A 27,468-nucleotide genomic window follows, 5' to 3' on the forward strand; every position below is an offset into this window, starting at 1 on the left:
CTTGGTTTTCTTTTTTCTTTTTTATTTATTCTTCATCTTCTTCCCGACCCACCGCCGGCGACCGGCCACCGGCCAGGGCCGACGAGGGTGGCCCTCGCCGCCCCTGGTGACGGCGAGGTCGGCCTCGTCAGATCTGGGCGAGGTCGAGCCTCGCCCGGCCATGGCAAGGCCAACCTCGCCGTCGCGGGGGGTGGTGACAACGAGGTCGGCCTCGCCTTGGCCGGGTGAGGCTCGACCTCGCCGTGATCTGGCGAAGCCGACCTCGCTGTCGTGATCGGCGAGGGCCGCGACGCCCTCGCCAGCCCTGGCCGGCGCCGGCGACTAGCCATGGTCAAGGAAAAAAAAGAAAAAAAAAGAAAGAAATATTAAAAAAGTCAAAATATTATTAATAAAAAGAAATTTTGTGTAGTTACCAAATGTGTTTCTATTTTTTTTTCTATTTTAAGAATAGAAATTTTGGGCAGTTACCAAACGCCTTCAAATGCTTAGAAATTGTTCTCGGGAACAGAATAAAAAAGAATCATTTCTGATCAGAATTTGTTCCCGAGCACAGAATGGTTGCCATGCGCAACCTTAGTCTTAAGGCATTTGTATTTCCCCAAAAACATTTTCCCAAAGATGAATCAAACGGCTCCTAAAGGTAATGTCTTTTTTTCTTCCAACATAGCTCATGATATTGAATGAGACAAGCAGAAATTCCTCTACATCACTCTCAAAGGCAATCCTTGAAAAAGGGTTTGTCATTCACATTTACACAGACGTGTTATCAGTTATTCATTATCATTCTCGTAGTATTATGAATTTCATTTCATATTTTGATCGGAATAGATGTTTAGATATGCTGTAAGCGAAATAATTTTTGTTTTCATGATGACCGGGGCAAGTCCAGGTGTCCACTAATGATAGGTCTCTGAAAACCTAACACTTGAGTATTTATATTTTTTTTCTAATTTGCAAGAATCGCATGTTTTGGTGAGCATGGTCCAAGCCCTACAAATGGTTTGACAAAAGGGCGCACGGGCAGGAGTTCAAATCCCTCGAAGCATCAAAAGGACAAATTTCTTTTGTTTATCTTTTTTGGTTGGCCCTTTTCTTACTTTTTGGGAGCGTGAGTGCCCACCCATTTCCTTTTCACTATCTTTTCCATTCATTATGTTCTTTTTATTTGAATTTTTCAATTTCATTTCTGGTTCATTCAAACGAAATTTCGAGTTCACGAAATATTCAAAAATTGTTTGTGAAGAAGGTTTCGAGGGTATAGATGCTCTTCGCTTCTGATATTTCTATTCAAAGGTTTTTCTTTATTTCCCTTTTTTCTATTATTCTTGTTATTTAGTAAATCGATAATCTTTGTCTTCTTATTTAGGACAAATTGACTCCCGTTACCAAGTTAATGGGTTCAAGATCCTCCCTAGACAAAATATGCATTACTGGTTATGTAAATTGTTAATGTTAAATTCGCTTACTCGTTTTCAGAATGTAGTACTCTAAAAAACTATCCTTTTGCATTTTTGGCATATGCATCTATCTCAATATTAAGAATTTATACGTTGACAAATATGGCATATTCGAGATGAGAAGAATATTAGGAATAGATATAAATGCGGGTTCAATATTCCCGAGGCAAGGCGCGGATCGTTACCAGTAAACCTGGTATGATTAGGTAGGGCTTGGGTCGACCGCGTTCTATATTAAGGCCTTTCCCAACTCTGCTCTTTTGGGCTGCGAATGGTAACCATTATGTTTCTCTATTTCTGTTCCAGAAATAGGTTTGGAACAGAAATCTGTTTGATAACGAAATTCCAATTTCTATTTCTGGAACAAAATTTGGTTCCAGAAATAGGTTTGGAACAGAAATCAGAAATTAAAATTTTTTTCTTCTCTATTTCTGGAACAGAAATGAGAAACAAAAATTTTTTGTTCTTCTTATCACTTTCCCTCACTACTAGCCGGTCGCTCACCCACCGCCCATCGCTGGCTGCCGCCACCCGCCGACCGCCGCTACCCGCCACCGGCCGCCACTGCCGGCCACCGTCTCCTGCCGCCGCCTACCCTCCTCCCGCTACCGGCGGCCTATGGCTGCCACCTACCACCAACCACCATCTCCCACCGCCACCCGCCTCCCACCCCCGACCTCCCTCCTCCTGCCACCGCCGCCCGCCTTTGGCCACCGCCCACCTCCCATCGCCGGCCGCCATGGGCCGCCGGTCTCCGTAGGCTGGCCACCGCCTCCCACCGCCACCCGCCTCCCACCCCCGGCCTATCTCCTCTTGCCACCGCCGCCCACCTCCCACCGCCAGCCGCCGTCCACCGGCCACCATCTCCCACCACCGATCGCCCTCCTCCCACCGCCGGCCGCAGTGGGCCGCCGCCCGCCGTCCACCAGCCACGATCTCTCGCCGGCCGCCGTGGGCCGCCGTCCACCGTCTCCCGCCGCCGGTCGCCCTCTTTTGGCCGCCACCCACCTCCCACCGCCGGCCACCGTTGGCCGCCGCTTGCCATCCATCGGCCACTATCTCCCACCGTCGGCCACCGTCCTCCTGCCGCCACCCGCCTCCCACCGCCGGCCACCGTCTCCCGCCGCCACCCGCCCTCCTCCCGCCACCATCCATCGCCCGCCGACCACCCGAGAAGAAGAAATTTTGTGCCGTTATCAAATAAATTTCTGTTTTTGGAATAGAAATTTTGTGTCGTTATCAAACGTGTTTTTTTACTAAGAAACTCCTCCAGGAACAGAAATAGAAAAATCAATTTCTGGCCAGAAATTGATTTCTGAAACAGAATGGTTACCATTCGCAGCCTTGATCTATGGAGACGGTATGTTTGGGCAAGTGAAGTGGGCCATTTCGTATTCATGGACCCGTGGTCGGATTGACCTGTATCCTCAATTACGAAAAAACCCATTGCAAGAACCAACAAAGAATTTATATGATTTGCACACGCTCTCTCTGAATCGCATGCCTCTCCTAGCCAGAGACGGCACGCAATAGGGGTGTGCAAAACTGATCGCTCAGACCGGATTAGACTAGCGGGTTTAGTTCGGTTCTGGAGAGTGTCGGTCCTGTTCCTGATTCCTAAAAGTAAAACCAGTGTCCGGACGGTCCGGTTCCTGATTCTAAGGGGGGACCGGACTGATTACATATACTTTTTTTTTTTTTTCAAAAAAATTAATAAAATGCGAACTAAACCCCACATATAGTGCTATTCCCTTATCGTTGCATCACAATGACTCTTTACTCATTGTCACTTCCGTTAATATGTTGAGGTTTGTCACTCTCTCTTGTTGTGGTGGGAAAAAAATAAAAAAAGTGATCCGGTCCTAAGACCAATTGGTTCGGTCCCTGGTTCTCAAAATTGGGAACCGGTCCTCCCGTTCCCAAGGTGAAAACGGACCGGGAACTGATCACCTCTTGGACACATCCCATCGCCCAGGAGGAGCACATCGGTTATTCCGCAGCCCCGGTGCCTGAAATCAGATCACGACGCGTGCTCCGTCCCCTGCACGCCCTAACCTGTTGCGGTGACTGGGCCGACGAGGGCCGCCCGATCCACCTCCCCCTCGACCCCCGGTGCCGCCACGTGGTGTGGCCCCCACTAGCCCTAGCACGGCAGTTTTGCGAGATGAAAATGAGAAAAAAAAAAGAACAAGAAAAAATCCCATAAAGGGAGAAAAATGAAAATTAAATCGCACACATGATCTAGAGAGAGACAGGGAGAGTCTCCATAAACACGTTTTCTCTCGAACGCAATATAAGCCCTCCAAAATAACCCCAAATCTCCTAACTTTTGCCCTTCTGTTAAACGCCTCTCTTTCTCTCTCTTATCTCTCTCTCTCTCTCTCTCTCTCTCTCTCTCTCTCGCTGTACATCGTCGGCGATTAAACCAAAATCACCTCCGCCTCTTTCCTCGCGAATCGGACGACGACCTTCGACGAGCGGCGAATCCGACCCCCACCCGCCGCCGCCGCCGCCGCCGCCGATTCCTATTCCGATTCCCGAAACCGGGACCGAAGCGACTCGCGCAATCGGAATCCCCTCCTGCCGCCGCCGTCGCCGGCGGCCCGTCTCCGGCCGGCCCCGGAACTCTGTAGGTGCGCACGATCGTTAACATGCGCGCGCACTCATCGGATTGTCCCTAAGCGAATCAATCCTCGCTGTAGTTTCTATGTAGTCGCGCCCCCGAGAGGGGGGGGCGGGGGGGAGCGCCGCCCGGTTTTTCCAATCATCGGCGCCCCTGCTCGGGTCGATTTACTAATTTCACTGTAAATAAGCTCGAAGTCAGCCCTCTGCTCGCGAATTTTGGATGGGATTAGTGTTCTAAGGTTCCCGATTCGGTATTTTTGAGCTTTTAGCATTGATTTTTGGAGATTTAGTGAAGCTGGGACCTTGATCCGTTGTCTGCTCTTCTTGATGCGGTTTGATTGCTCGTCTTGCTGCCTTTGCGTAGTTTGGTTTCGTTTCGGATCGAATGTGATTGAATTCTGCCAATGCTTGCTTTCAGTACGGAGGTTGGAGTCTGCGCTGCTCGCCGACGAGCTTGTTTTGAATGCGCTTCAAATGTCGTTGGACTTTTGACTTTTTTTGAAATGTCGGGTAACCTTTTCTGATGGGAAGTCCTTCACTGAGGATCAGATAAGCTACTTTTTGCCTGAGCTTTTCTGTTTGTACTAAGAATTTTCGGAGTCCGTCCAGCGCCAGTCCCTCTCAAGCAAGGTTATCGGTCATTACTTGTCCTTATGGGGGCGTTTTGTGTTTCGTTTTTTTTATTTATCGGAAAGACCGAATTATGAAATTCATGAGTGTAGATTGATAATTCTGATGTTAATCCCCCTTTTTATTCAACCTGTTGAACTGAATTGGATTGCCAGCTTTCTATCTGCTTCTTTGTGCTGCTGCTATTCCTAATCTTTTTAAATAAAGACATGTTTCGTTCTGATGGAGGCCGTTTGAACTGCATAGAATTTCCGTGTTTTTGCCTGCTTGTCGTTTTTGTGCTGTTATTATTATCTTTAAAAGAAAACAGTTTGTTTTCGAGTTATACTAGACCATTCTCATCAGTCACTTCTTACTTCACCTTCACAGCAATCTGGACTTTTAGGGGCCATTTACAGGAGTTCCATGTGATAGATGGCCTTCTTTAAGAATTTTCCAAATGAAACAGTATCACACGGCATCGTGGAGGAAAATAGCCGGGCACAGAGTTCCATAAGGAATGAGGATGTTGGTAGACCTTTCAGCGAGAGAATATTCGATATGAATCTGGATGCACAGTACCCCAGTGACGGCGAACCATCTGGTTCCAGCAGAGTACAGAAAGAAGCAGTAGCAGAGAATGGAATTAGAGCAAACAACCTGCAGCCTTCTGTAAGGAGAACAGCTAATGCTGGCAAGTGGGGTTCCACATTTTGGAAGGACTGCCAACCCATGGGTCCTCCAGAAGGGTCTGATTCTGGACAAGATTCGAAAAGTGGGTCAGACTGTAAAAATTCTGGAAGGTCAGCAGGTAATTCAGCTGACGCAAGAGAGTCAGATGACGATGGACAGAAAGAAGTAACCAAGGGTCAAAGAGGCCCCTCTGATGTTCCCGCAGATGAGATGTTGTCTGATGAGTATTACGAGCAGGATGGGGAAGAGCAGAGTGAGTCAGTTGTTTTTGGAGGGTTCAATCATTCCACAAGGATGAATTCGATACCCTCAACAAAACCAATGCCCTTTGCAGCTAATAGAAACGTCTCTCGGAATCGAAGGGCCCTAAATGATGACGATGAAGAAGATGACGATGAAAAGAATGACGATGCTGACTACGAGGAAGAGGACGATGAAGATGGTAATTAGTAAAATTAATTCAGCTCATCAATTGTTTAACTAGTACTTGTTTTAGACGTATATTACATTATGCAAGGCTTCTTTTGCTATTTTCTGATCATTTTTACGACCTACTTCTTGGAATTGCTGTTGATTGCTGTTTCTCTGCCACCGCAGGAGATGACCCTGATGATGCTGATTTTGAGCCTGATTCAGGGGTTGCTGGTCGTCAATTAGTAAGCAAGGTGAATTTGTTGGCATTGCATTCTTTTGAATTTTAATGTTGGGTGGCTTATGATTTCCACCTTACACAGACAAAAACCACATATCCTAGTACGTAATTCCATATCTGATTCCATGGGCGAAGGCCATGAAATACAGTTAATGACACTGAATTGTTGGTTAAGGCATTTCGTTCTCTTTGCTTCCAGCTTGCTCATCAGTGTTACCAATAGTCTACTTTGAGAATATCATGGTTTGGGCAGCGTAAAAACAAGGAGCTCGTTGATGCTGGGAGGAAATATAACATTTCATGTAGTTGACAATATGCTAACTGTGGCAATAAAGAATATGGAAAATTACTTGGTGGCTAAGAATTGGATTAAGATATCAGTGAGGGCGATTGTTGTGTGGCATAAAAAAAGACAAAAATTGGGTTGGTTTACCCTGAGGTTTTATTTGAAGAATGGGGGCAACATTTGAACGCACAACTCAGTTTTGGAGAGAATTCTACTTTTTATAGTTCTCCAGATGCATTTCCTGATCTCATTTTGAGTTGTTGCGGCCTGTGTTTGCTTTCAATTGGGAGGTCAGGCTAATATTTCAATTACACACAGGAGGGACCAGTTAATTTGCTGGTAGATGATTGACCTCTAGCAATGTTCAGAGTTTCACGAGATAGGGTAATGTTTCAGGTGTTGAGGATATAGCTCGTGAAATTTTGATGGTGGTGATGAGCAGCTTCAGTGCGGACTGTGGTAATTGTTTGAGGGATATTATTGTGAACTTACCAAAGTTGGATGACCTAAGTATGAGGGATATTACTGGAGGCTGAGACGAGTTTTGTCCAATATATTTCCAGTCTCTAATTTATACGTGTTACTTTGTTGCATGTGCTATTGAATGATTCTCTTCTTAGCCCTTGTTGGATAGCATGTCTTTGTCCTAACTCACTTATCCAAGTCTTCTTATTGCGTGGAAGTGTCTTGAGGAAAAAGAAGCAGAAATTTTTAGGAATTGATAAGCAATCTGAGTTGCTTAACAAAATCTATGCATATATTTTATCAATGAATAAAGACATTGCTCGGTTGCAGCCTGTAAGTTAATTTGAGTTATGTGAGAAATGGAAAATCAAGTGGTATCTTGAGGTGTTTTCTTGCTATCAAGGAACAGGTTCAAATTCTCGGCTTAGCTATTATCTGTGCATATTTAGCATAAGACGAAGATGAACTTGGTCTTTGGAAGACTAGATTCCCCAGAGGTTCTAGGCAAAGATCTCTTTCTGTCAGTAGTGGGAAGAAATTGGAGGATTATTCCAATATAAGTACAATTGACAGAGGTTTTCCTAGGTGATTAATTGCAGTGTATGACACTAATGGCAGCAATGCGATTTATGTAAGCAAAAGATGTATTTCTAATGATAGGATAATCTGTAACATGCATTGGCAATATGTTCTGTTTAGGAAAAAATCTCGATATATTGCTCAAACATTCTTTTGGAGACCTTCTAGATATCTCAGTCAGGTTTAATAAATATCAGCTTATCATCTTTTGTTGTTTAATCTCCTTAGATTGCATCACTTAACCCCATTATTAGTAAATTTCTTGTTTAGTAGGCTGTTGAATTCAAGGTTTATTTTATACCTCCTATCATACTGTTTTTGGACAATCCTTATGAAATTTTATGTGGTAATTTGACGACATTTGAGTGACTAAACCTGATACGTTTTTTTTTCATTTGTAGGACGAGGACTGGGATGCTGAAGACTCTGATGAGGAAAATATATCTGATGATGATATGGATGCTGTGGACGAAGATGACTCGTTTTATTCAAAGAAAACGAAGAGTAAAAAAGGAGGTAAAGGTGGACGCAGTGGCAAAACTTCCACGGAACGCAAGTCACTCCCTGCACCAAGGCGACCAAGAAAAGGTAAAAGTCCATTCGAGGAAGATGAGTCTTCTGCCAGGGACTCTGATAGTGGGAGTGCGGAAGATTTCAAGGGTGTTACAAGGAGGGGTGGACAGCTAAGGAAAAATAATGTCAGGTCAAATCCTTATACAAGTTCCATAAGAGAAAACAACGAGGTCCGTACCTCAACTAGGTCAGTAAGGAAGGTATCATATGTTGAAAGCGATGATAGTGAAGAAGTTGATGAAGGAAAGAAGAAAAAATCACAAAAGGTACAACTTTTTAAACTTTAATACCATATATTTGATTTTGTAAGTGTTACTCAAAATAGGCTCTTCCTTATCTATTTTCTTTGAAGTATTAATCGACATGTGTCTTGTGCTTGGTGGTTATCTGGGTGGGTTGGAGCAGGTTTACTTTATTTGTTGGAACTTTGCAGATGGGTAGACTGACCTTTTCTTTTCCTTCTTCTGCCTAGCAATTGGTAGACTGAGTTGCCTATCAGTCATTCAAATACAGTGCCTGTTTAATTAAGCTTTTTAGAAGCCAAAAGAATTTTTTTTTGCTTTTCCCCTAAAATTCAAAATTCTATTCAAATGTTAAAATTTATGAAAAAATATGATGCGAATCTATGTGCTAAAATTTATGTCGTGAAATTTTCTTGTATCTCGTGTAAAAGAAAGTTGAAGTGCATGCACCCCAAGCTTTAAATTAAGCAAATAGTATAATGTAAAAGTCAATCTAGACATGCCCTTAGTGTTTTATCCAATTGATTTTTTCCTAGATGAAGTATTATTTTTGACCTGAGAAAATGCTGTACAAGGTGAAGCACACTTGCCTATCTAGACCTACCAGAACTATATGCAGTCTTATTGCCTTAGTTGTGCTCAATTCAGCTGATAAGAAATTGATTCTTGCGAATATGAGGATGATGATGTCAGTGTTGCCCAATGTTGGGGTTTGTTGAGGTGTGGAATATTTGTTTTTTTGTTGTACTAATACATTTAAATGTCTACAAGTTGACTTGGACTTTTTTCTTTGCTTGTATCGCGGAAGTGTAAAAAAGTGAGATTGTGCATAGCTGCACCTTTTATTGAGAAGAATTTCCTAACTGGTTTAGTGAGAAACTCTTTAAAATGGATTTTGTTATTAAGTGCCCTCAGGGCACTTGATAAATATTTAGGTAAAAAAAGTTTCCTATTTCCAATGAACAACCTCTCTCGTGATATGTGTAATCGGTGCATTGGAAATCAAACCATTTCCTTAGTAAGTATGGTTAAGGGCACCCGTTAACAAGACCCCTTTTCAATTAACAATCCAAGAACTAGCGTGACTGGATGCCCATGAAGTTGAATTTTCTTTCTTAGTGGCTTCATCTCTTGCCCCTTTAATTTGCACCTAAAAGGATTTTGATAATCGCTCTCATTTGGTTATGTAGGAGGAAATGGAAGAGGAAGATGGTGACTCAATTGAAAAGGTTCTCTGGCATCAGCCAAAGGGCACAGCTGAAGCGGCTAGTAGGAATAACAGATCAACAGAGCCTATTCTCATGAACCATCTGTTTGATTCTGAGCCAGATTGGAATGAAATGGAATTTTTGATAAAGTGGAAAGGACAGTCACACTTACACTGTCAGTGGAAGTCCCTTCCTGATCTACAAAATGTATGTTCCTCAATTCCATCCTTTACAAGTGTGAAACTATGACATATTTTTGAATTTTTCTTTTTTATTAAGTATTGACATTTCACATGTTTGCATTTTCAGCTCAGTGGATATAAGAAGGTGTTGAATTATACTAAAAAGGTGACGGAGGATGTGAGGTATAGGAGGTCAATCTCTCGGGAGGAGGTAAATTATCGTTACTGTGCAGAAGTTGTTCTCTTGATCTCTTATGATGAAACATTAGTGTTGAAATGGCTGAATTTGCTTCCACATGTGTACAACATGCTGGATGGGAATACTAAATATCATTGTATTTAATTTGCTATCTAAGTTTTTTGTGGTTCACTGGCCTGTTATGCCATAAGGCTATTCAATTCAGATAGAGATGGTATGATGGATTATTTCATCATCTTATTGTAGCTTCTGTCCTAGCAATTGAATCTTGATACAAGATTCTTAGATTTCGTGAGGGGTGGCTGTAGCTTTTGGTGCTGTAGTTTGGTGTTTGATGTGTTGATATCTGTTGTAGCTGCCGTTAGGATAGGCATTCGATGAACGATAATTAATTGTGTTATTGTGATTGATTAACAATGTGAATAGTATATCGGAGTACACTTATTTCTTCTTGAGCGGAGAAAAATCTTCTTAATCTTTTTTCTCATATCTGCTAATTATTGAAGTTCAAAGAAACATTTCTAATATAAAGGTAAAAGAAAATTTTTAAATCCAAGTTGAGTAGATAGCGACCAATGCATCCCTGGGTTGCCCTGAAAACCTTTTTAGTTGCTTCAGCTTTTGGATGCTTGCCAAAGACTCTTCTTATGGTCTTCTAGCTTCATGAGATGAAAGCAAATACGCAAAAGCACTAGCAAACACCTACGTTGGTGGAAATTCCAAACATTAATGAGAACCAGCATGGACACTACATTAGTTCTACACGATCTCAAGGCTAATCCATGAAGTAGGGTTTTGCTTATGGTGTAAAGGGATGGATAGTGCAAATAAGGCTGAAAGTTTTAATCCAGTTTCTAGTTTAAGAACTTCATGCTTGCTTAGTTGAGTGGTGTACTGATCTACCCTAGATCCTGGTCTAGAAAAAGAGATATTAACTCCTGTGCTTGTGTGGCGGGGTATTGATGGGTGGATATTAAATTGTTCCTATACTAGTAAACGGGTACCAACTTCTGTGTTTCTATTTTCTCTGCAAATAGTTTAGACGAGCTTTACATTTGCAAGTGAGCAAGCAAGTTGAGGACTTTTGAGTTCTCCATAGAATTTAAGAAGAATAAGACAGTTGAGTTGTTCTTGCTGCATTCTTGACTCGGGTTTTCCTGGATTTTTGGCGTAACAAGCTTGTCACACTCTCGGAGGGATTCTTTCAATATGTCAGGGAAAATTCTTACAGTGCTGATTTTATCTTTCATCCAGATATACAAAATTGATTTGCGTAGGGGTTTAGTTAACGAGTGCCTGGAATATTATATGATACAATTTCTTTTTTCTAAACGTCAAATATGAAGGTATCACAGGAATTTTATTTCCCATACATTAAAAAGCAAAAATATTTCACATCATTAGAACTGAAACGTTAAAATGTTACATCTTTATAATTTTAAATCATAACAAGTCTAGCTTAATGTGCACATGGGGCAGTTGTTGACATTTTCCTCTTTGGAATGACAATTATTTTGTTCTTGAGAAGAGGCTTTCGGCAGCAGTTGATGAATTTGATATCAGAGGATAATTGCAAAATAGGGTGAACTTTTGAGGTGAATCTTTGATGTCAATAATGGCTTGCATCATAACAACAACAACAACAACAACAACAACAATGATGATGATGATGATGATGGTGGTGGTGCCTTTATCTTATGATTCTGATGAATGACTGTTCTTTTTTTGGTTTGTTTGCTGCTTATCTACTTTCTGGTACCATGAAGTATGAGAATTGAGGGATTCCTTTTTTTATGTAATTCTTATGCAATCTGTTAATATTCTTATTTACTCTTGATCTTTGTTTAACTTTTAGATTGAAGTCAATGATGTGAGCAAGGAAATGGACTTGGATCTCATCAAGCAATATAGTCAGGTTTGCTCTTTTGCGGTATTGCCTTCATGCAGTTTTCTTTGCCTCTGCTGCTTTTAATGTTATATCTTTTGTTTTTGTGATTTATTTAGGTGGAAAGAGTAATTGCCGACAGACTTAGTAAAGACAGCACTGGAGATGTTGTCCCTGAGTATCTAGTCAAATGGCAAGGGCTATCTTATGCTGAAGTAACCTGGTATGAAAAGCTAAATCGGCATTTTAGTGCCTTTATGACTGTCCATATTTCCTCAACTGTTTAGAGAGTTCATTAGCTCTTTTGTGTGAGTTATCTGTCTTTAATTTGTAAAATTACAGTTTAATTTTATGAACAAAATGTTGAGGTCCGTTCATTTTTCACTTCTCATTTTGGAATTAGGGAAAAGGACAACGATATTGGATTTGCTCAAGATGCTATTGATGAGTACAAGGTAGAACACTGGTTTGCCTGAACTTACTTTGCTATTTGCCTGAAGGATTTTCCCCCTTTTTTTAATTGTAAATGCATATGCTGCCTATTATGCTTGAATGTTGCTGTTACTTTGTATGTTGTAATAATTTCATGATATAGTAAATGCCATAATTGTCTCTCAGGGGTGAATGATCATTCTGGAGATGTTTCTTTTGATTATTGTTTTTGTGACTATACAGACCCAATTAAGGGTCTTGATTTGTGGTTTCTTGTTATAGTTATGTGGTGTCAAGTGTTAACTCCAAAGAAACATGCTTATTACTTATATTGGCTTGAAACCCAAACCAAACACAACACGTTTTGAAACTAGTTACATGATACAACATGTTTAACATGTCTATGAAATGATCTGTCATATGTAATGGGAACATTTGAAAAAGTGAGTAGATAAAAATTTCTGAATTAATCTGTGTCCATGTTTGACACGAATAATATGTTAACATGCTGAAATAAACGTGTCTAAGCTTGTTATAAACAGGTCGAAAGTGTCAACCTGCGCATTACACATATGAACGGGTTGACTTCTTGTGGATGCAAACACAATTAAGGTTGTCTCAACACTTTTAACTGTTTGTTCTGAAAACTCAGTTGTGCTTGAAATTGCCAACTTTCAGTTTGAATTCACCTTTGCTATGTGCGAAATGAGAATTTAAGGTAACTCTCGTCTTTTTCTCCCCTTTAGGTATATACCCCAGAACATTTATTTAGTTACTTTTCTGTAGTCTTGGAACTTAATTTTGTATCGCAGAGTGATCTTCTGCCTGTAAGGAAAAACTGCTCACTTAATTATGAAATGTTTGTTATTGCACGTAATAATGCTCGAGACCAGTGAAAAATTTGTGATGTCCGGGCACATTTTCAAAGCCTTAATTAGTTTCAGACTTCAGTGTGTATGAAAATTGATAGTGTTAATACTACAATTTTATCCTGCATAGAAGTTCTGCAGTTTGCTCAGTAAGCACTTGTCCTGAGGTTACTCCAGTGAGATCTGAATAATATATAAGGCAGTAGGGTAGTGCAGTTGAGGGATTAAATAAATCATTGAAGTAGTTAATGCCTCTGATGTCTTCTTCATTAAGCAAGAACAATATCACTTTCTCCAAGACTCTCATAAGAGTGTTATTCTTGTGGGAAATGATAAGCTGGAGATTGGCCTCAGTCACTTATCAGTTCATTTCTAAATAATTTTAACTTGACTCCAAAATGGGTGTGATTTGGTGGCTTTTGTTTTTTCAATAGCATTATATCTACAGAATCATCTTAAACTTGTCCTGGTTTGTGTACTCACAGCCAGCAGTCAAGTGACCTTCTTGGTCCCTTGCTGTGTGATGCGCTCGCTCTCTCTCTCTCTCTCTCTCTCTCACAGAGGTGTGTGCGCATGTGACTCTCTTTATGCTGATGAATACCTGTTCCAAGTTCTGGTGTGCGTAGATGCATGAAGATTGGACAAATGAAAGAGATTGTGTGTCAGATTATGATCTTTTGTCCTGTTTCTGTAAGCAGGCACGGGAGGCTTCTATGGCTGATCAAGGCAAGTCAGTGGACTTCCAGCGCAGAAAGAGCAAAGGTTTGCACCTCCTTTCTCCTCAATATACCTCTTTTCTTTCTTTTTTCTTTTTCTATGTGCAAGTTGAAAGCAGTCATTGTCTTTTGGGATTGCTGAATGGTTTTCTTCTTGCTCGTTTTATTGTGTGAGGATGATACCATTGACTTCTGGACTCTGGCTTGCATACACTCCTAATGTGGTGGCCTATAAGTGTAATATAGTATTTAGGAAATCCTTATTCCATTTGGGGATGCAATTATGATAGTTTAGGTTTTGATGGAATTGTAGTTGTACAGGAGTTCATTAGAGTCAGGAGATTTGTTAATTTGAGGGTAGAGTTATGATATGAATATATCATTGGTTTAATTTCTTGGGAGGTCCTAAGAAGAGTTTTTATCACAAGTAATTTGTGATGAAGGGCCATCTTTACCGAGTTTCAGCTGGGGAACCAATTCAGGTGAGAAAGTTTTTTACATGTAAGGAGGGGTACTTGGTGTTCTCAAATTAATTGTTCCGCAATTTCATAGCTGTTGGTAGTCCTTGAAATTTTAGAAGTGCAGCACATACTTATTATAGAATCACTTGGTCTGCATTATTGTGAAAAGTAGTTTCTTTTCCTTGATAGTTACTTTTTTTCAAGGTGGCGAAGTAGTGCGAACTGATTCAGACAATCCAAATGACACCACCTGATCTTGTGTTCTTTACTCATTTGGTGAATGTTTAAGAAGAAAGAGGGCCACTTATTAAGTTACGGTGCTCATAGGTCCATCTGTTGCAGAAGATAGGCAAGGTAGTCATGTGTAAAACTTTCCATTCAAGAAGTAGTGATAGAAAATATTTTAGAAAAACAACATTTGTAAAGTATGGTTCTTACCAGTCAATCAAATATCACATTCTCCATATGTGCAGTGTCAGTGAGGGGCCAGGGCTAGCTTTGTTATGTTTCAATATTCCGAGTTATCATGTGCTTGACTCAATTAACTATGTCTTGCTTGAGCAAGATATAGGTAATGATGTTTCTATTGAGCATCCATCTTGAATTCCTGTGACGTATAAGTATAAGCTCAAACGAATGACTTCTAATTAAATTGTATCTCTCAGAACTTTTTGCTTTTCCTATTCTTTTATGCATTATTTTTTTGTGTGGTCCCTTATATGTGGATGACATACCTCATCGGACTAGCAAGTGGCAAGTGGATAGCATACTTTTTCATTGATCGCCTAATGAGATATTGTTTCCACTTCTTTTTATCTATATGTGCAAGATGTGATTCAGTTGCAATTTTCTCATTTCTAGCAAGTTTACGAAAGCTTGACGAACAACCAGAGTGGTTGAAGGGAGGAAAGCTTCGTGACTATCAATTGGAAGGTTTAAATTTCCTTGTTAACAGGTGCGCTTGTCTCTCTCTTCTGAAATTTAGCAGTTTTGATAAACAAAAGGGTGAACATGGTGTCTTAGAAGAATGTGTGTCCTTAAGTGTGGGCAGTCTTGATTTATATCGTTGTTGATTAGCAACTTGTATGTGACAGTTGGAGGAATGACACGAATGTTATTTTAGCTGATGAAATGGGTCTTGGTAAAACTGTTCAGTCAGTTTCCATGCTTGGTTTTCTGCAGGTAATTGGTAGCCTGCTTATTTGATTCGGCCATATATTTGCTCATCTTCTCACTATCAGCATTGTGTTAAATGTAGAAACTCTTTTGTTGAATGCAGAATGCACAGCACGTCTATGGGCCATTTCTTGTCGTCGTACCTCTATCTACTTTGTCGAATTGGGCGAAAGAATTCAGAAAATGGCTTCCTGATTTGAATGTCATTGTTTACGTCGGTACTCGTGCTAGCCGAGAGGTATAAATTATTTTTTTCTTCATACTTTTCAATTGCATGCAAGAAGTTGGAATATTTGTCTTTTTTAGCTCATGCTTAGGCAATATTACAGGCTGCTTTGGCATTTGGCTTCAGAAAGATCGTGCTCAGGCATAGTGTCTTTATGTTCTGATCTTGCTTAGAAGGAGCATTACAAGTTTCATCCAGCCTCTTAATAGTGTTTCATTCAGTCTCTTAATAGTGTGGCGAGTCTCCTAAGTGTAGTGAAGAGCCGATGGATATGTTGTTGATTACTAATGGTGTAGAGGGCAGTGTAGTATGTAGATGCGACTTTATTTTAGCTGTTAGACTGTCTGTATTTGTGTCGATCTCTGTATGACAATTGGTCCATGTTCATTCTTTAATGAACTTTTCTTGTAAGGGGAGGATGCTATACTCTTAAGCAAAACTTTATGTTCTTTGTGTTGGTGGTGTTGTATGATTTGCTTGTCTTTTTTCATATTAGAGATGCTTGATATGATTTTGGATTAGTGTGAGTGAACTGGGGTTGTACTTTCATAGGTTTGCATTGTACACCTGCATCGGGATCTTTCTGACATCATTGTGAAGTCTCTGTTGGATAACGTGGTGGTTATTGAAGAGAATTTGCAACTAGTAGATGTGAAGTGTCTTTTCCTTATGCTGCGAGTACATTGAAGCTCAGTTCATCATCTTTTTAAATTGCATGACTGAGTTGTCTTCACAGTTTTGTTATATTCTACATGATCTGATCAAGTTTCATAGAACTGGCAGTGTGTGCAATACAATTAAAATATTTGTTAGCATTTCTTGGTTTTATAGTTCCTTTTGCTTATTTTGGCAGGTCTGCCAGCAGAATGAGTTCTATAATGATAAGAAAGTTGGTCGAACCATGAAGTTCAATGCCTTATTGACCACATATGAAGTTGTCCTAAAGGATAAAGCTGTTCTATCAAAGATCAAGTGGAATTATCTTATGGTTGATGAAGCACATAGGTTGAAGAATAGTGAGGCACAGTTGTACACCACTCTTTTGGTACTTTCTGGACTGGTCTACTTCTTTTTCTTTCCTTGTGATTGGCTATACAGGATGACCAAAAACCTAGTTCGTTTGGTATATCTGTTTGTTTTAACCTTACTATTTCACAGGAATTTAGCACAAAAAACAAGTTGCTTATTACGGGTACCCCCTTACAGAACAGCGTGGAAGAGCTATGGTACTTGCCTCTTTCACTTATGCCTTTGTCTTCTATGTAGGAATTGGAAGATGATTAAGTACTTCTTGTCACAGCGGAGAGTCTTTTGTGCAGTTTCATCTAGTTATGGCAGTTGACTGCATATATAGACAAGGATTTTGTCCATTTTTTTACTTTGTAGTTCTTCTTTTGGATCTCCTCTCCACATTGTATAAATTTTTCTTCCTGAAATGTTTGTTATTTTCTTCATGTAGTCAAAAGTCATTAATGATTTTCATCTGTCAACAATTTCACTTGGATGTAAACTTTTTCTGTGTAGGGGAGGCACCTTTTGTCGACATATCTGCAATTGTAGTTTGCTGTGAAAGATTTCTCGATATTCACTTTTTCGAAGCTACTTTGAAAGGAAGTTAAGGGGTAGACTGAGTTCTACCATCTTTATCGATAATCTCGGTCACCCTTTTGAGGACTAAAATTAATTTGGCGTAGTTAATCATGGGAACCTTTGCTGCTTTGTTTTACAAAATTCTAGTAGTTGCTCCTTACTGTGCCGACTTTATATTAAAACAAAAAAGTCACATGGCAACTTGTACTCTGCAAATTTAATATGAGCTAAATAGATGAGGTTCAATGTGTTCCCTACCAGAGTTTCCCCTCAATGGACCACTTCGTTTAACTGAGAGAACTTGTAACTTCGTAAGAATTCTGAATAAGGGCAATAAGCTCACATAAACGTACTGCACACTTATGATAAACAGTAAACATCTGCAAAAAGAGGTGACTGGTGCACATATGATAGAAACTGATCATCTGCAAAAAGAGGTTCCTGGGGGATTCAGGAGTGTTATAATACAACATTAGTATGAGAGATGATGACTCGTTGTCCTGTCTTGCAGTTTTTTCTGGGGGTATCGATCCGGTTATTTGGTAAATGTCGTAGTAGAAGCTTCTGGAGAATATCTTTTATTCTGGTTGGGTTAGTAATGATGTAATAATTGCAGAATGAGATATAGAAAGGAGAAAGAATTTGTGGGGAAGACTTCCAAGCAAAAGGACTGGGGATAGGATTTAGTCACTTGTCTTGAAGGCATGGACTTTAAGGGAGGAATCCTTCTAATATGAAAAGAGATGGTAATGAGACTATCTTAAGGTAGAATTAGGAGCTATCGCACGGAACAATTGCTGCACAAGTGTTTCCTAGTAATAAAAGTTACCTACCCGTTCTGGCCATGTATCTGATGGTAATGGTGTATCTAGATGTGAGTTGACAAGGGTATGCCTGTGACACAGTTAGCTCTAATTTCTTTATCCATGTGAAAAGTATTTTCTATTGTAGTTTTTGTTTCCAATGGACCCTTTTTTCACGTCCTGTCTAGTTGCTTTGGCTAGTTAAGTCCGCTATTACATTGTGTCCTTGTTCAATCGCTTGTTTAGTTCCTTCATCATTGCTCATCAATTGATTTGATTCTTCTATTGATTTGCTATTAAAATTTTTGAATAGGGCTCTGCTTCACTTTCTTGATCCTGATAAATTCAAGAATAAAGATGATTTTGTCCAAAACTACAAGAACCTCAGCTCGTTTAACGAAAATGAGGTACATTTCCTTACTTCTTTTTCTCCTGAATTTTAGTTTATTAATAGTCCATTGATTATGATAATGCTTATTGTCCGTCTTTAGCTGGCCAATCTTCATATGGAACTGCGACCTCACATTCTACGGAGAGTTATCAAGGATGTAGAGAAGTCTTTGCCTCCAAAGATTGAGCGTATACTTAGAGTTGAAATGTCCCCTTTGCAGAAACAGTGAGTACAGTTCTCCTCTTCTACGATGTGGTTTTCCCTTCTTTTTTGTTAAAACAGCTTATGTTGTTTTGGCTGTGTTCACTTTCTATTACTCTGTTCTTAGGTACTACAAGTGGATATTAGAAAGAAATTTCCATGACTTGAACAAAGGAGTTCGTGGGAATCAGGTGATTGGATAACTTGACCTTGTTTTTAATTGGAACTTCTATTTCTGCTCTACTGTAGACTCTTATGTGATAGTTCTTGTATTGTTAGTAGTGACTGACATTACATGGTATGCATTGTGTTAAGAAAATGAGGAGTTTTTGCTTTAAGATTTCTTCAATTTATCTATAAAAATAAAAGGGCACCCTCTTTATTGTTCTTCTTGGGAATTTGCTTGCCTATATAATCGATCTGAAATTGCAGGTCTCTCTTTTAAACATTGTTGTGGAGTTGAAGAAATGCTGCAATCACCCTTTCCTGTTTGAAAGTGCAGACCATGGGTATGGAGGGGATTTTAGAATTAGCGACAACAGTAAATTGGAGAGGATCATTTTGAGTAGTGGGAAGCTGGTTATTCTTGACAAGTTGCTTGTCAGATTGCATGAGACTAAGCATCGAGTTCTGATATTCTCCCAGGTATGTTTTAGCGCTGGTTTGGATAGTTTTTGGAAGCTGGAGACTATTGTGCCATGCTTTTGGAAATTGCATGGTGCCACCAACCAATTCATGGTTTAGGTTGTTGATGTCATTGCTTTTATCTGGTAGTGAAGATGAACTGGCCTACAGTGACGTAATGTTTTCTATGTTGTCGAGGTTGTAATGTGTGAGTAGTGTTCAGCTTTGTTCTAATCTACTGAAAGTGGTTTGAGGCAAACTTCATGAAGATATAAGTATGTCGATATGAGAGGGCATAGAGACTTCACGTCGAATCAAATTAAGTTGGTGCTGTGTGCTGTTTTTCCTCCTCCAGCATGACTAGGATTAAAGAATTATTTTAAGGCATTTTAAAAACTTTTTTAAGCATTGAGATATGGAAAAGGTGCATAATTTACCTGTAAAAAGAAAGCATATGATCGGCAACAAATTGGGAAATCACATTCCTTTTTTTTAAAAAGAAATGGTATTTATTGAAAATGTAGCAAGGGGTAGACCTGATTTAACGGTGGGCGGATTTCAGGAGTCAAGAAAAAGAATAGGCATAGTGGTCAGTGTGGCAGTGGGCCAGACCTAATGTCAAGAGCCTATATGCAATCATATGTGCATGCTTGTGCAGATTAATTTGTCCAGAAATGATTTGCAAATTTGGAGAATAGATTGCATTAAATCCTTCAAATTTGTCAAATTCCAGCTAGACTACTCTCTTGTTTTCTCCCTGCATTGCTGCAGAAGCCTTGTACTGCTTATTAGTTGAGACCACTGTTGGAATGAATTGAACACTCATTCAGATCTGTACTTATAACATACTGAGAGTTTTCTTTTCTTTTATTGACGATCTCTGCAGATGGTTAGAATGTTGGATATACTAGCGGATTATATGTCGCTTAGAGGGTTCCAATATCAGCGGCTTGATGGTAGCACAAAGGCCGAGTTGCGCCAGCAGGCTATGGATCATTTTAATGCTCCTGGGAGTGATGATTTCTGTTTTCTCCTATCAACTCGGGCAGGTGGCCTTGGCATTAATCTTGCTACAGCAGATACTGTTATAATATTTGATTCTGACTGGAATCCACAAAATGACTTACAGGTGCTGCATTCACTCTTTTACCCCCTTTTGCCTTCTTTTATATGGACATTTTACTCTATCAGGAGTAGCACATGTCACACTTGTTTTGTAAATCTGATAAAAATTTTGTGATCATTTATTGTTAGGCAATGAGTAGAGCTCATCGAATTGGGCAACAAGAGGTTGTCAACATTTATAGATTTGTTACAAGCAAAAGTGTCGAGGAAGACATCTTGGAGCGTGCCAAGAGAAAGATGGTGGGAGTATTTAGAATATTTTTTCTAGTATCTTTTTGCTTGTCCAAACTGGCCAACTATTTGTTAGACATTTTAAGTGATGCTGCTTTTGACACATGCTCCTTGTGGTCATCTTTGCTTTTCAAGGTTCTTGACCATTTGGTAATCCAAAAACTGAATGCGGAGGGTAGATTGGAGAAGAAAGAAACAAAAAAGGGGAGCTATTTTGACAAAGTAAGGAAGAAACAAATATCTGCCCATTTTTATTGTTAGGTGTTTTTTTTGTCATAATTTACACTGCTGATGCAATATTTGGTACTCATTTTCCCTCATGCAAATTTTTGCTTTTAATTTTGTCCCTATTACCATTTGCAGAACGAGTTGTCTGCCATCTTGAGATTTGGGGCAGAGGAACTTTTCAAGGAGGAAAAAAATGATGAAGAGAGCAAGAAAAGACTACTAAGCATGGATATCGATGAAATTCTTGAAAGAGCTGAAAAAGTGGAAGAGAAGGAAGCTGTGGAGGAGGGGCATGAATTGCTGGGTGCTTTCAAGGTAAGAGGAAAAGCAAATGAATGTTATGTTATTATGGGAAATTAGACTTGTTATATTAGGTTTGTCAACCTCTGTATTATTCTCTTTGTTGAGTCCTGCACTATGAGCATGACTTATCATGACTGTCTAGCTTTCAAAGCAAGGAAAATGTAAGTATAATCATGAAGTGAAGTTTCTATTCTGATGACATTCTCTTTTCTTGTAACCAGGTCGCTAATTTCTGTAGTGCTGAAGATGACAGTAGTTTTTGGAGTCGATGGATCAAACCAGAAGCTATAGCTCAAGCTGAAGTATGAGCATTTTTATTTCATAGACACAATGCTTTATGGTGGAGTCTCACAGGAAGAGTCTTTTCCTAAGTAAAATTAACCAAATATAGCAGAGTTTTTGATTTGAAATATTCTCTGTCCTCCCTCCAGGAAGCTTTACTTCCTCGTGCTGCGAGGAACATCAAGAGCTATGCAGAGGTTAATCACTTGGACCAACCTGAGAGAACCAATAAAAGGAGAAAAAAGGAATCTGAACCACAAGAGAAGGTCTCTAAACGCCGCAAAGCTGAATACTCTGTGACCTCTGCTACAGTTATTGAAGGTGCAGCTGTTCAAGTAAGAGGATGGTCTTACGGCAATCTGTCTAAGAGAGATGCATTGCGCTTTTCTCGTGCGGTAGGTCCTACTTTATATGGTTCTTGTTTCTAGGGGTACTTAAAGATATCATGCCTAACTTGATTTTGAAAGGGCAAGTGATCATCTATTTGTTGTCCTATCTGTTGCGTTTATAAGTTTGAGTTCTTGTCATGTCATTTGAATTGCATTTTGACTGTGTCGTTTGGCTGATTATTATAGCTAGGAAGAGTGTGGAAATTGCATGGTTGACCAAGCCAACTGAGAACCAACCTATTTAGTATGGGTTGATCATACAACCGATTTTGTTCATAGGCAAGAGTGTTTATTATTACTTCATAATTCCTAATTACTTGGCTGTTAATCTATGTTTGCGACAATTTTAGGAGAATTATTCCTGTGGAAATTGACTGGATTTTATATAGCTGTCAAACTAGAGCTGAATTTGAGTTTTATATATGTTATCAGGAGTTTGTTGGGGGGTTTTTTGCAACATTTGTTGAAGCCAGTTAGTGTTTCTATGTCTTGGGGAAAGAAATTTTATTATGTGGAACATTTGAAGTGCCGGATGTTTGGGCATTTTATTGAGAGGGATTGTTCCTTGTTTTCTGCTGGATCTCTCAATTCATGACTCTAGTCTTGTGATCTTACAAATATTTGGCTGGCAATCGCTTGTGAACTAGCTGTGACACTTTCATTGCAAAGGAGAGAGTGAGGAGTACAAAAATTTCTCATTTGATTGGATTCTAACTTGTTCTTATCCCAGCCATTATGTTGATAAAGAGGTATATGAAATTGCCACTCAGGTTGTCGTGTTGTGTTAAATTTATGTCTGTGTGATGATGTTTAGTTTTCTTTCATTTTCTTTGGTCTTAGTCCTGCATTAGTTGTTGATCATTTTGTTTCTCTGGTTATTTAGGTTATGAAATTTGGGAATGAGAATCAAATCGCTCTTATCGCTTCGGAGGTTGGCGGATCATTTGCTGCAGCTCCTCCTGAAGCGCAGATTGAGCTTTTCAACTCTTTGATTGATGGATGTAGAGAGGCAGTCAAAATGGGAAATGTTGATCCGAAGGTTGGTTCTGTAATAGTCTTCCCCCAACACCACACCCCACCCCCCATAAAAGAAAAAGAAAAAAAGGACCCAAGCCCCTGTTTCTCTACTGATTGCATTTCCTGATTGCTTTACAGGGGCCGCTTTTAGATTTTTTTGGTGTCTCTGTGAAAGCTAATGATATTCTTACTCGAGTTCAAGCACTTCAGCTCCTAGCAAAGCGCATCAGTCACTATGCTGATCCAATCAAGCAGTTCAGGGTGTTGACTTACCTCAAACCTTCGAATTGGTCCAAAGGCTGTGGATGGAATCAGAGTAGATTGCTTCCTTCTCCATCTGTTTGTCATCTGTTTACTTTTTGATGTTTATGAGATTGTTCAGCTTTAGCTGAGACTTTGTACTTGCTTTTCGTGCTCTTTGCATATACTCAGTTGACGATGCAAGATTGCTGCTTGGTATCTATTATCATGGATTTGGTAATTGGGAAAAGATACGGTTAGATGGGAGTCTTGGTCTTACAAAGAAGATTGCTCCGGTTGAACTTCAGCACCATGAGACATTTCTACCGCGTGCTCCAAATTTGAGAGACCGGGCAACTGCTCTTCTGGAAATGGTAGATCTCTTCTGATTTTTTATTCCATGTAACATGAAGACCACCTTTGTCATGTTTGCGTCTCTTTTTACTGTTCTTTATTTGGCTTGTATATCTTGTCGCAGTGTAGATTGCAAATTTTCAGACAATCTAGATGCATCTCTCTGTTTTTTTGTCCCGACACCAGCTGCATGCATCTCATTCTTTAGTAAAATCACCAAGTTCCAAGCTTCTTTAGTGAAACTCAAGGCTTGGTCCTTGAGGCAGATTCCTTTACTCTTTTACACTTAAAAGTCTTTTGATTGTTTAGAGTGCACGATCACCTCTGTTGATGATATTATAAGTAGTAAGAGAAAGTGGAGTCAAAGGAAACAAAACATGATTATTCATCTCTAGTTGAATTTTTTTTCCCAAGTATTAATCTCTTACCTTAATCTGATATGGAATTGTTTCTGTCAATGATATTTTACATTTTTCTTTTTAGAATCTCCGCTCCTGAACTCCTTCTCTCTCTTTTTTTTTTTGGCAATTCTGCGCCTGGACTTGAATGAACTGATAACCTTCGCAATTCTTGTCAGGAACTTGCTGCTGCTGGAGGCAAGAATTCTAATGTCAAAGGAGGACGTAAAGCTTCTAAGAACGTCAAAGATAATGTTCTCAACACTGCTCAGACCAGGGAGAACAGAGCTGCTCCTTCTGCAAAAGTTAAGTTGCAAGCAAACAAAGAAAGGCCTCAGAAATTGGCCAAAGCTGAACCCTTAGCTAAAGAGGAAGGCGAAATGTCAGATGATGAAGAAGTGTATGAGCAGTTTAAGGAAGCGAAATGGATGGAATGGTGTGAAGATGTCATGGCAGATGAGATAAAAACCTTGAATCGTCTTCATAGATTACAGACTACCAGTGCCAATCTTCCGAAGGAAAAGGTGTCGTGTGTTATATGTTTTTTCCTGTCAAGTTCTGATCATGTGGTGAGATTTACATTTCTTTCTTTACGAACCTTTTTCAGGTGCTTGCTAGGATTCGAAATTATCTCCAGCTCATTGGACGAAGGATTGATGGAATCATTTTTGAATATGAGGAGGAGCCTTACAAGCAAGACAGTATGTTCTCTAGTTCAATACTTTCACATCTTTCTGGAAATGCGATGCTTTCCATTTATTTTTACCTATTCCAGTCTCTCTCTCTCTCTCTCTCTCTCTCTCTCTCTCTCTCTCTCTCTCTCTCTCTCTCTCTCTCTCAGTTACTTAACATTTCGTCTTCATTATGCCTCTACTTAGTTGAATATAAATATGTAGGGATGACCACGCGACTATGGAACTATGTGTCTACCTTCTCAAACTTATCTGGGGAGAGACTCCATCAGATTTACTCAAAACTTAGACAGGAGCAGGACGAGGAGGTTGGGCCTTCTCATGTTAATGGTTCTTCCTCCGGCTCAATGGGGAGAGATGGTGAGTCTGGCTACTTCCCTCCTTTCCCCAACCAAAGAGGCTACAGAAATGCGACGTCTTACCATATGTCTGACCTGTCAAACAAAGTCCATGATCCAGTTAAATTAGAGGCCTGGAAACGCAGGAGGAGACCCGAAGCAGATGCATATTCCCCTGTTCAGCCTCCAATGCAACAGCAAATGACCAATGGTTCCCGTTTAGTGGACCCGAATTCGCTGGGCATTCTCGGAGCAGCACCATCTGATGGTAGACGATTTGCTAACGAGAGACCATACAGAATGCGTCAGTCCAGCTTTCCCCAGAGACCAGATTTTTCTTCGGGGATCAAATAAGCATATACTCTGCTACGACAGAGTAATCCGTTGGTTGCATGTGGTTGGTTGGAACCCTAAGGTTTCCATCCGGTTGCATCTGGTTCAGCCACACTGGTTGTTCCCTGGAAATTTTGACTTGTCCATCGGAACGACACACTATTCTTGTTGGTATTCTTTGACAGAGCATTTGGACAGGGTAAGATGTTGCAGTGCAGGCGCACCCCTTGAAGTTGGTGAAATAGGTGGCTGACAAAACAGAGGCAAAGCTCATCTTTTGGAGATAAATTTGTTTTGGCTACAAAGCTTCTTCAAATAATTAGGTCAGCGATTTTCTAAGTGTAACGTGTAAATTGCTAGAGGTCTCATCTAATGTATACATACAACAAAGAGAGGTTCACATGTAATCCTGAAAGGGAAGTGTACATTACAAATTTTGCGTAGTTCTCGATAAGTCGTGTGCTTTATCTTGAGCAACGGCAAAATGCAAATGTAGTCTGGTTTTCAGAGGAGTTATTGAATTCATTTTACTTTATTGCGCAACATGAGATGATGCACCTCTCATGGTCCATCGCCTGTTGTCGTATTTGGATTGTTAAAGCCGCTTTTAGGTTGTAGTGATGTAGTTATCGGAGGCAATTTGCTTGCTATTACTGTGGGATGATTTCGGCGAAAAACCAGTGGGTTAGTTGTGGTGGGTAAATGCTTTGTCCATTATAATTATCATCGGGAATTTGCGATGAAGTCGCGAGCAATTTGCATTGGCTTCTACTGGAGGTTGTGCTTCACTACTCCGTGAATCGGACTTTGATAGTCAGGAGTGGTGAAATTGCCGAGTTGGAATTGGTTGGTCGTAAGGGGAAACGAGGTTGAAATTGAAGCTTTAACCAAGCCATACTTCACGGGATGAAAACTGAATTTTGGTAGGGTTATGGGATTGAGAGCAACCTTTTCAACATGTACTACCGACAGGTTGTGATGACTTAATATTTGACACGTACTCCATTAAAAAGTCTACGTGGGATTATGGGAATGAGAGCAACGTGGTCGACAACTCGTTCACTTAGTACGCGAAAAGCTCGAACTTAGCGAAGGTCAGCTTTGCCAACTATGGCAAGTCTTTTGGACTTGAGCGAGTTTTTAAAAAGCTCCATCTTGGTTCTTGTCCGGATTTGGGGATTATCGGGATGTAAAATTTCAGTAAGGTATTTCCTTACTGGGGAAGAAAAACATACATGAGGAATTAGAGGTGTGAGACGTGCAGGCACCGGTACGTCAAAATAGAAAAACATCCGTGCTTGCCGTCCTTGTAAATCAAACCGACAGGTCGCGGAGGCTCTCGTAGGAGCAAAAGCTCCCTTCCTTTGGTGATCGATAAGTTCATCCGGTATGGTGGAGGAGCTCTAAGCAGGCCGTTGGGTTCAAGGCCTATGGCATCAACAACACCTTCAAGGCCTATGGTAAGAATGCGGTCGCCACCCGTGCTAGCTACACAAACAGAACAACATTGTCCACCACGATCAACACAATCGCCGCTGCAAGTGGCAAGAAAGTAAAGAGGTGCGTGGAGCCGGGCAAATTCCCTTGGGAGTCGAAGCTGAAGACGAGGACAGTGATGCCAATGCCCGACATTCGGGTCAAAATGCCTAGAAGGTCGTTATTTCCCCGGGGCATTGTGTTGAAGTTGACCTTCTCGACCAGGAAGCTCGACAAGCTCAAGCAAATCTTCCAAGTCGGAGAGAATTTCACCATGGAGAAGATCATAGAGGACGCGCTAGGCAAGTGCAAGAGAGCGAAGAGTTGCGGTGAGTCCAAGTAGCGTGTGTCCTGCATTACGGACATGATCGACTTTGCCACGTTGATCCTAGGATGCAACGCGGTGGTTCGGTCCACGGAAAGCGTCGAAGGGTTGAACCGCTAATTGTTAATCGAATAAGTCATAGGGATCACTGGCGGTGGAGTGACTGAGTCTGTGTCATGTCATCAGAGTCTATATCCTTATCTGCTCTATTATCGTCAGTTGGTTCTGAAGGTTCGGATCTACGAAGCAGATTTATTGGATCTGAAGCTAAAGACCAAGATCAATCACGGTGTCGCCATATGCCATCTTGACACGTCGTCTTGGAGTGGTAACCACAGGGCTTTCCTCACGCTATGGTCAAGTCCAGAACCGAATGAGGTCTGTCATTGGATTTTTTAGAATGACATGACCTGGACAATCGCCGATTAAGATAGAAAATTGAAGTGCGAGTAGTTAGAAATTGAGTCGTTTGGGTACTACACAACGGCAAAAGCAATTTTTGCCACCACCTCGAACCCAAGTTAGATTATCATTAATTACACGTATATTGCATGTATATCTCCTTTTGATTATGCGTATCTAAATTGAGACTT

At 40.4% G+C, this 27,468-nt stretch overlaps 1 protein-coding gene and 1 pseudogene across 5 annotated transcripts; both read left to right on the forward strand.

Annotated features, from left to right (window-relative positions):
• Nucleotides 1-3,783: 3,783 nt before the first annotated feature.
• Nucleotides 3,784-25,617, forward strand: LOC115673752 (protein CHROMATIN REMODELING 5). Of its 5 annotated transcripts, none has more exons than XM_030596011.2 (31): nt 3,784-4,090; nt 5,082-5,826; nt 5,982-6,049; nt 7,768-8,205; nt 9,372-9,596; nt 9,699-9,782; nt 11,626-11,685; nt 11,775-11,878; nt 12,059-12,110; nt 13,655-13,718; nt 14,995-15,088; nt 15,228-15,315; nt 15,413-15,547; nt 16,389-16,580; nt 16,694-16,761; nt 18,242-18,335; nt 18,420-18,544; nt 18,648-18,711; nt 18,953-19,165; nt 20,031-20,273; nt 20,399-20,509; nt 20,636-20,722; nt 20,864-21,043; nt 21,253-21,333; nt 21,463-21,708; nt 22,586-22,741; nt 22,858-23,035; nt 23,152-23,333; nt 23,891-24,235; nt 24,319-24,412; nt 24,608-25,617. In XM_030596011.2, exons 2-31 carry the CDS (start codon nt 5,127-5,129, stop codon nt 25,093-25,095), a joined length of 5,259 nt encoding a protein of 1,752 aa, XP_030451871.1. In that variant the 5' UTR covers nt 3,784-4,090; nt 5,082-5,126; the 3' UTR covers nt 25,096-25,617. The 5 variants fall into 5 exon arrangements, with proteins under 5 accessions (XP_030451871.1, XP_056168870.1, XP_056168872.1 ...); XM_056312895.1 differs by having other exon boundaries at nt 3,784-4,086; XM_056312897.1 differs by lacking the exon at nt 3,784-4,090 and adding an exon at nt 4,188-4,321.
• A 117-nt stretch (nt 25,618-25,734) lies between these two features.
• Nucleotides 25,735-27,304, forward strand: LOC115678267 (polygalacturonase-1 non-catalytic subunit beta-like; annotated as a pseudogene).
• The last annotated feature ends 164 nt before the right edge of the window (nt 27,305-27,468 follow it).

This window comes from Syzygium oleosum, unplaced genomic scaffold (assembly GCF_021117445.2).
Source record: "Syzygium oleosum isolate NSW1041296 unplaced genomic scaffold, Sole_v2.1 Sole_v2.07, whole genome shotgun sequence".
Taxonomy (NCBI): domain Eukaryota; kingdom Viridiplantae; phylum Streptophyta; class Magnoliopsida; order Myrtales; family Myrtaceae; genus Syzygium; species Syzygium oleosum.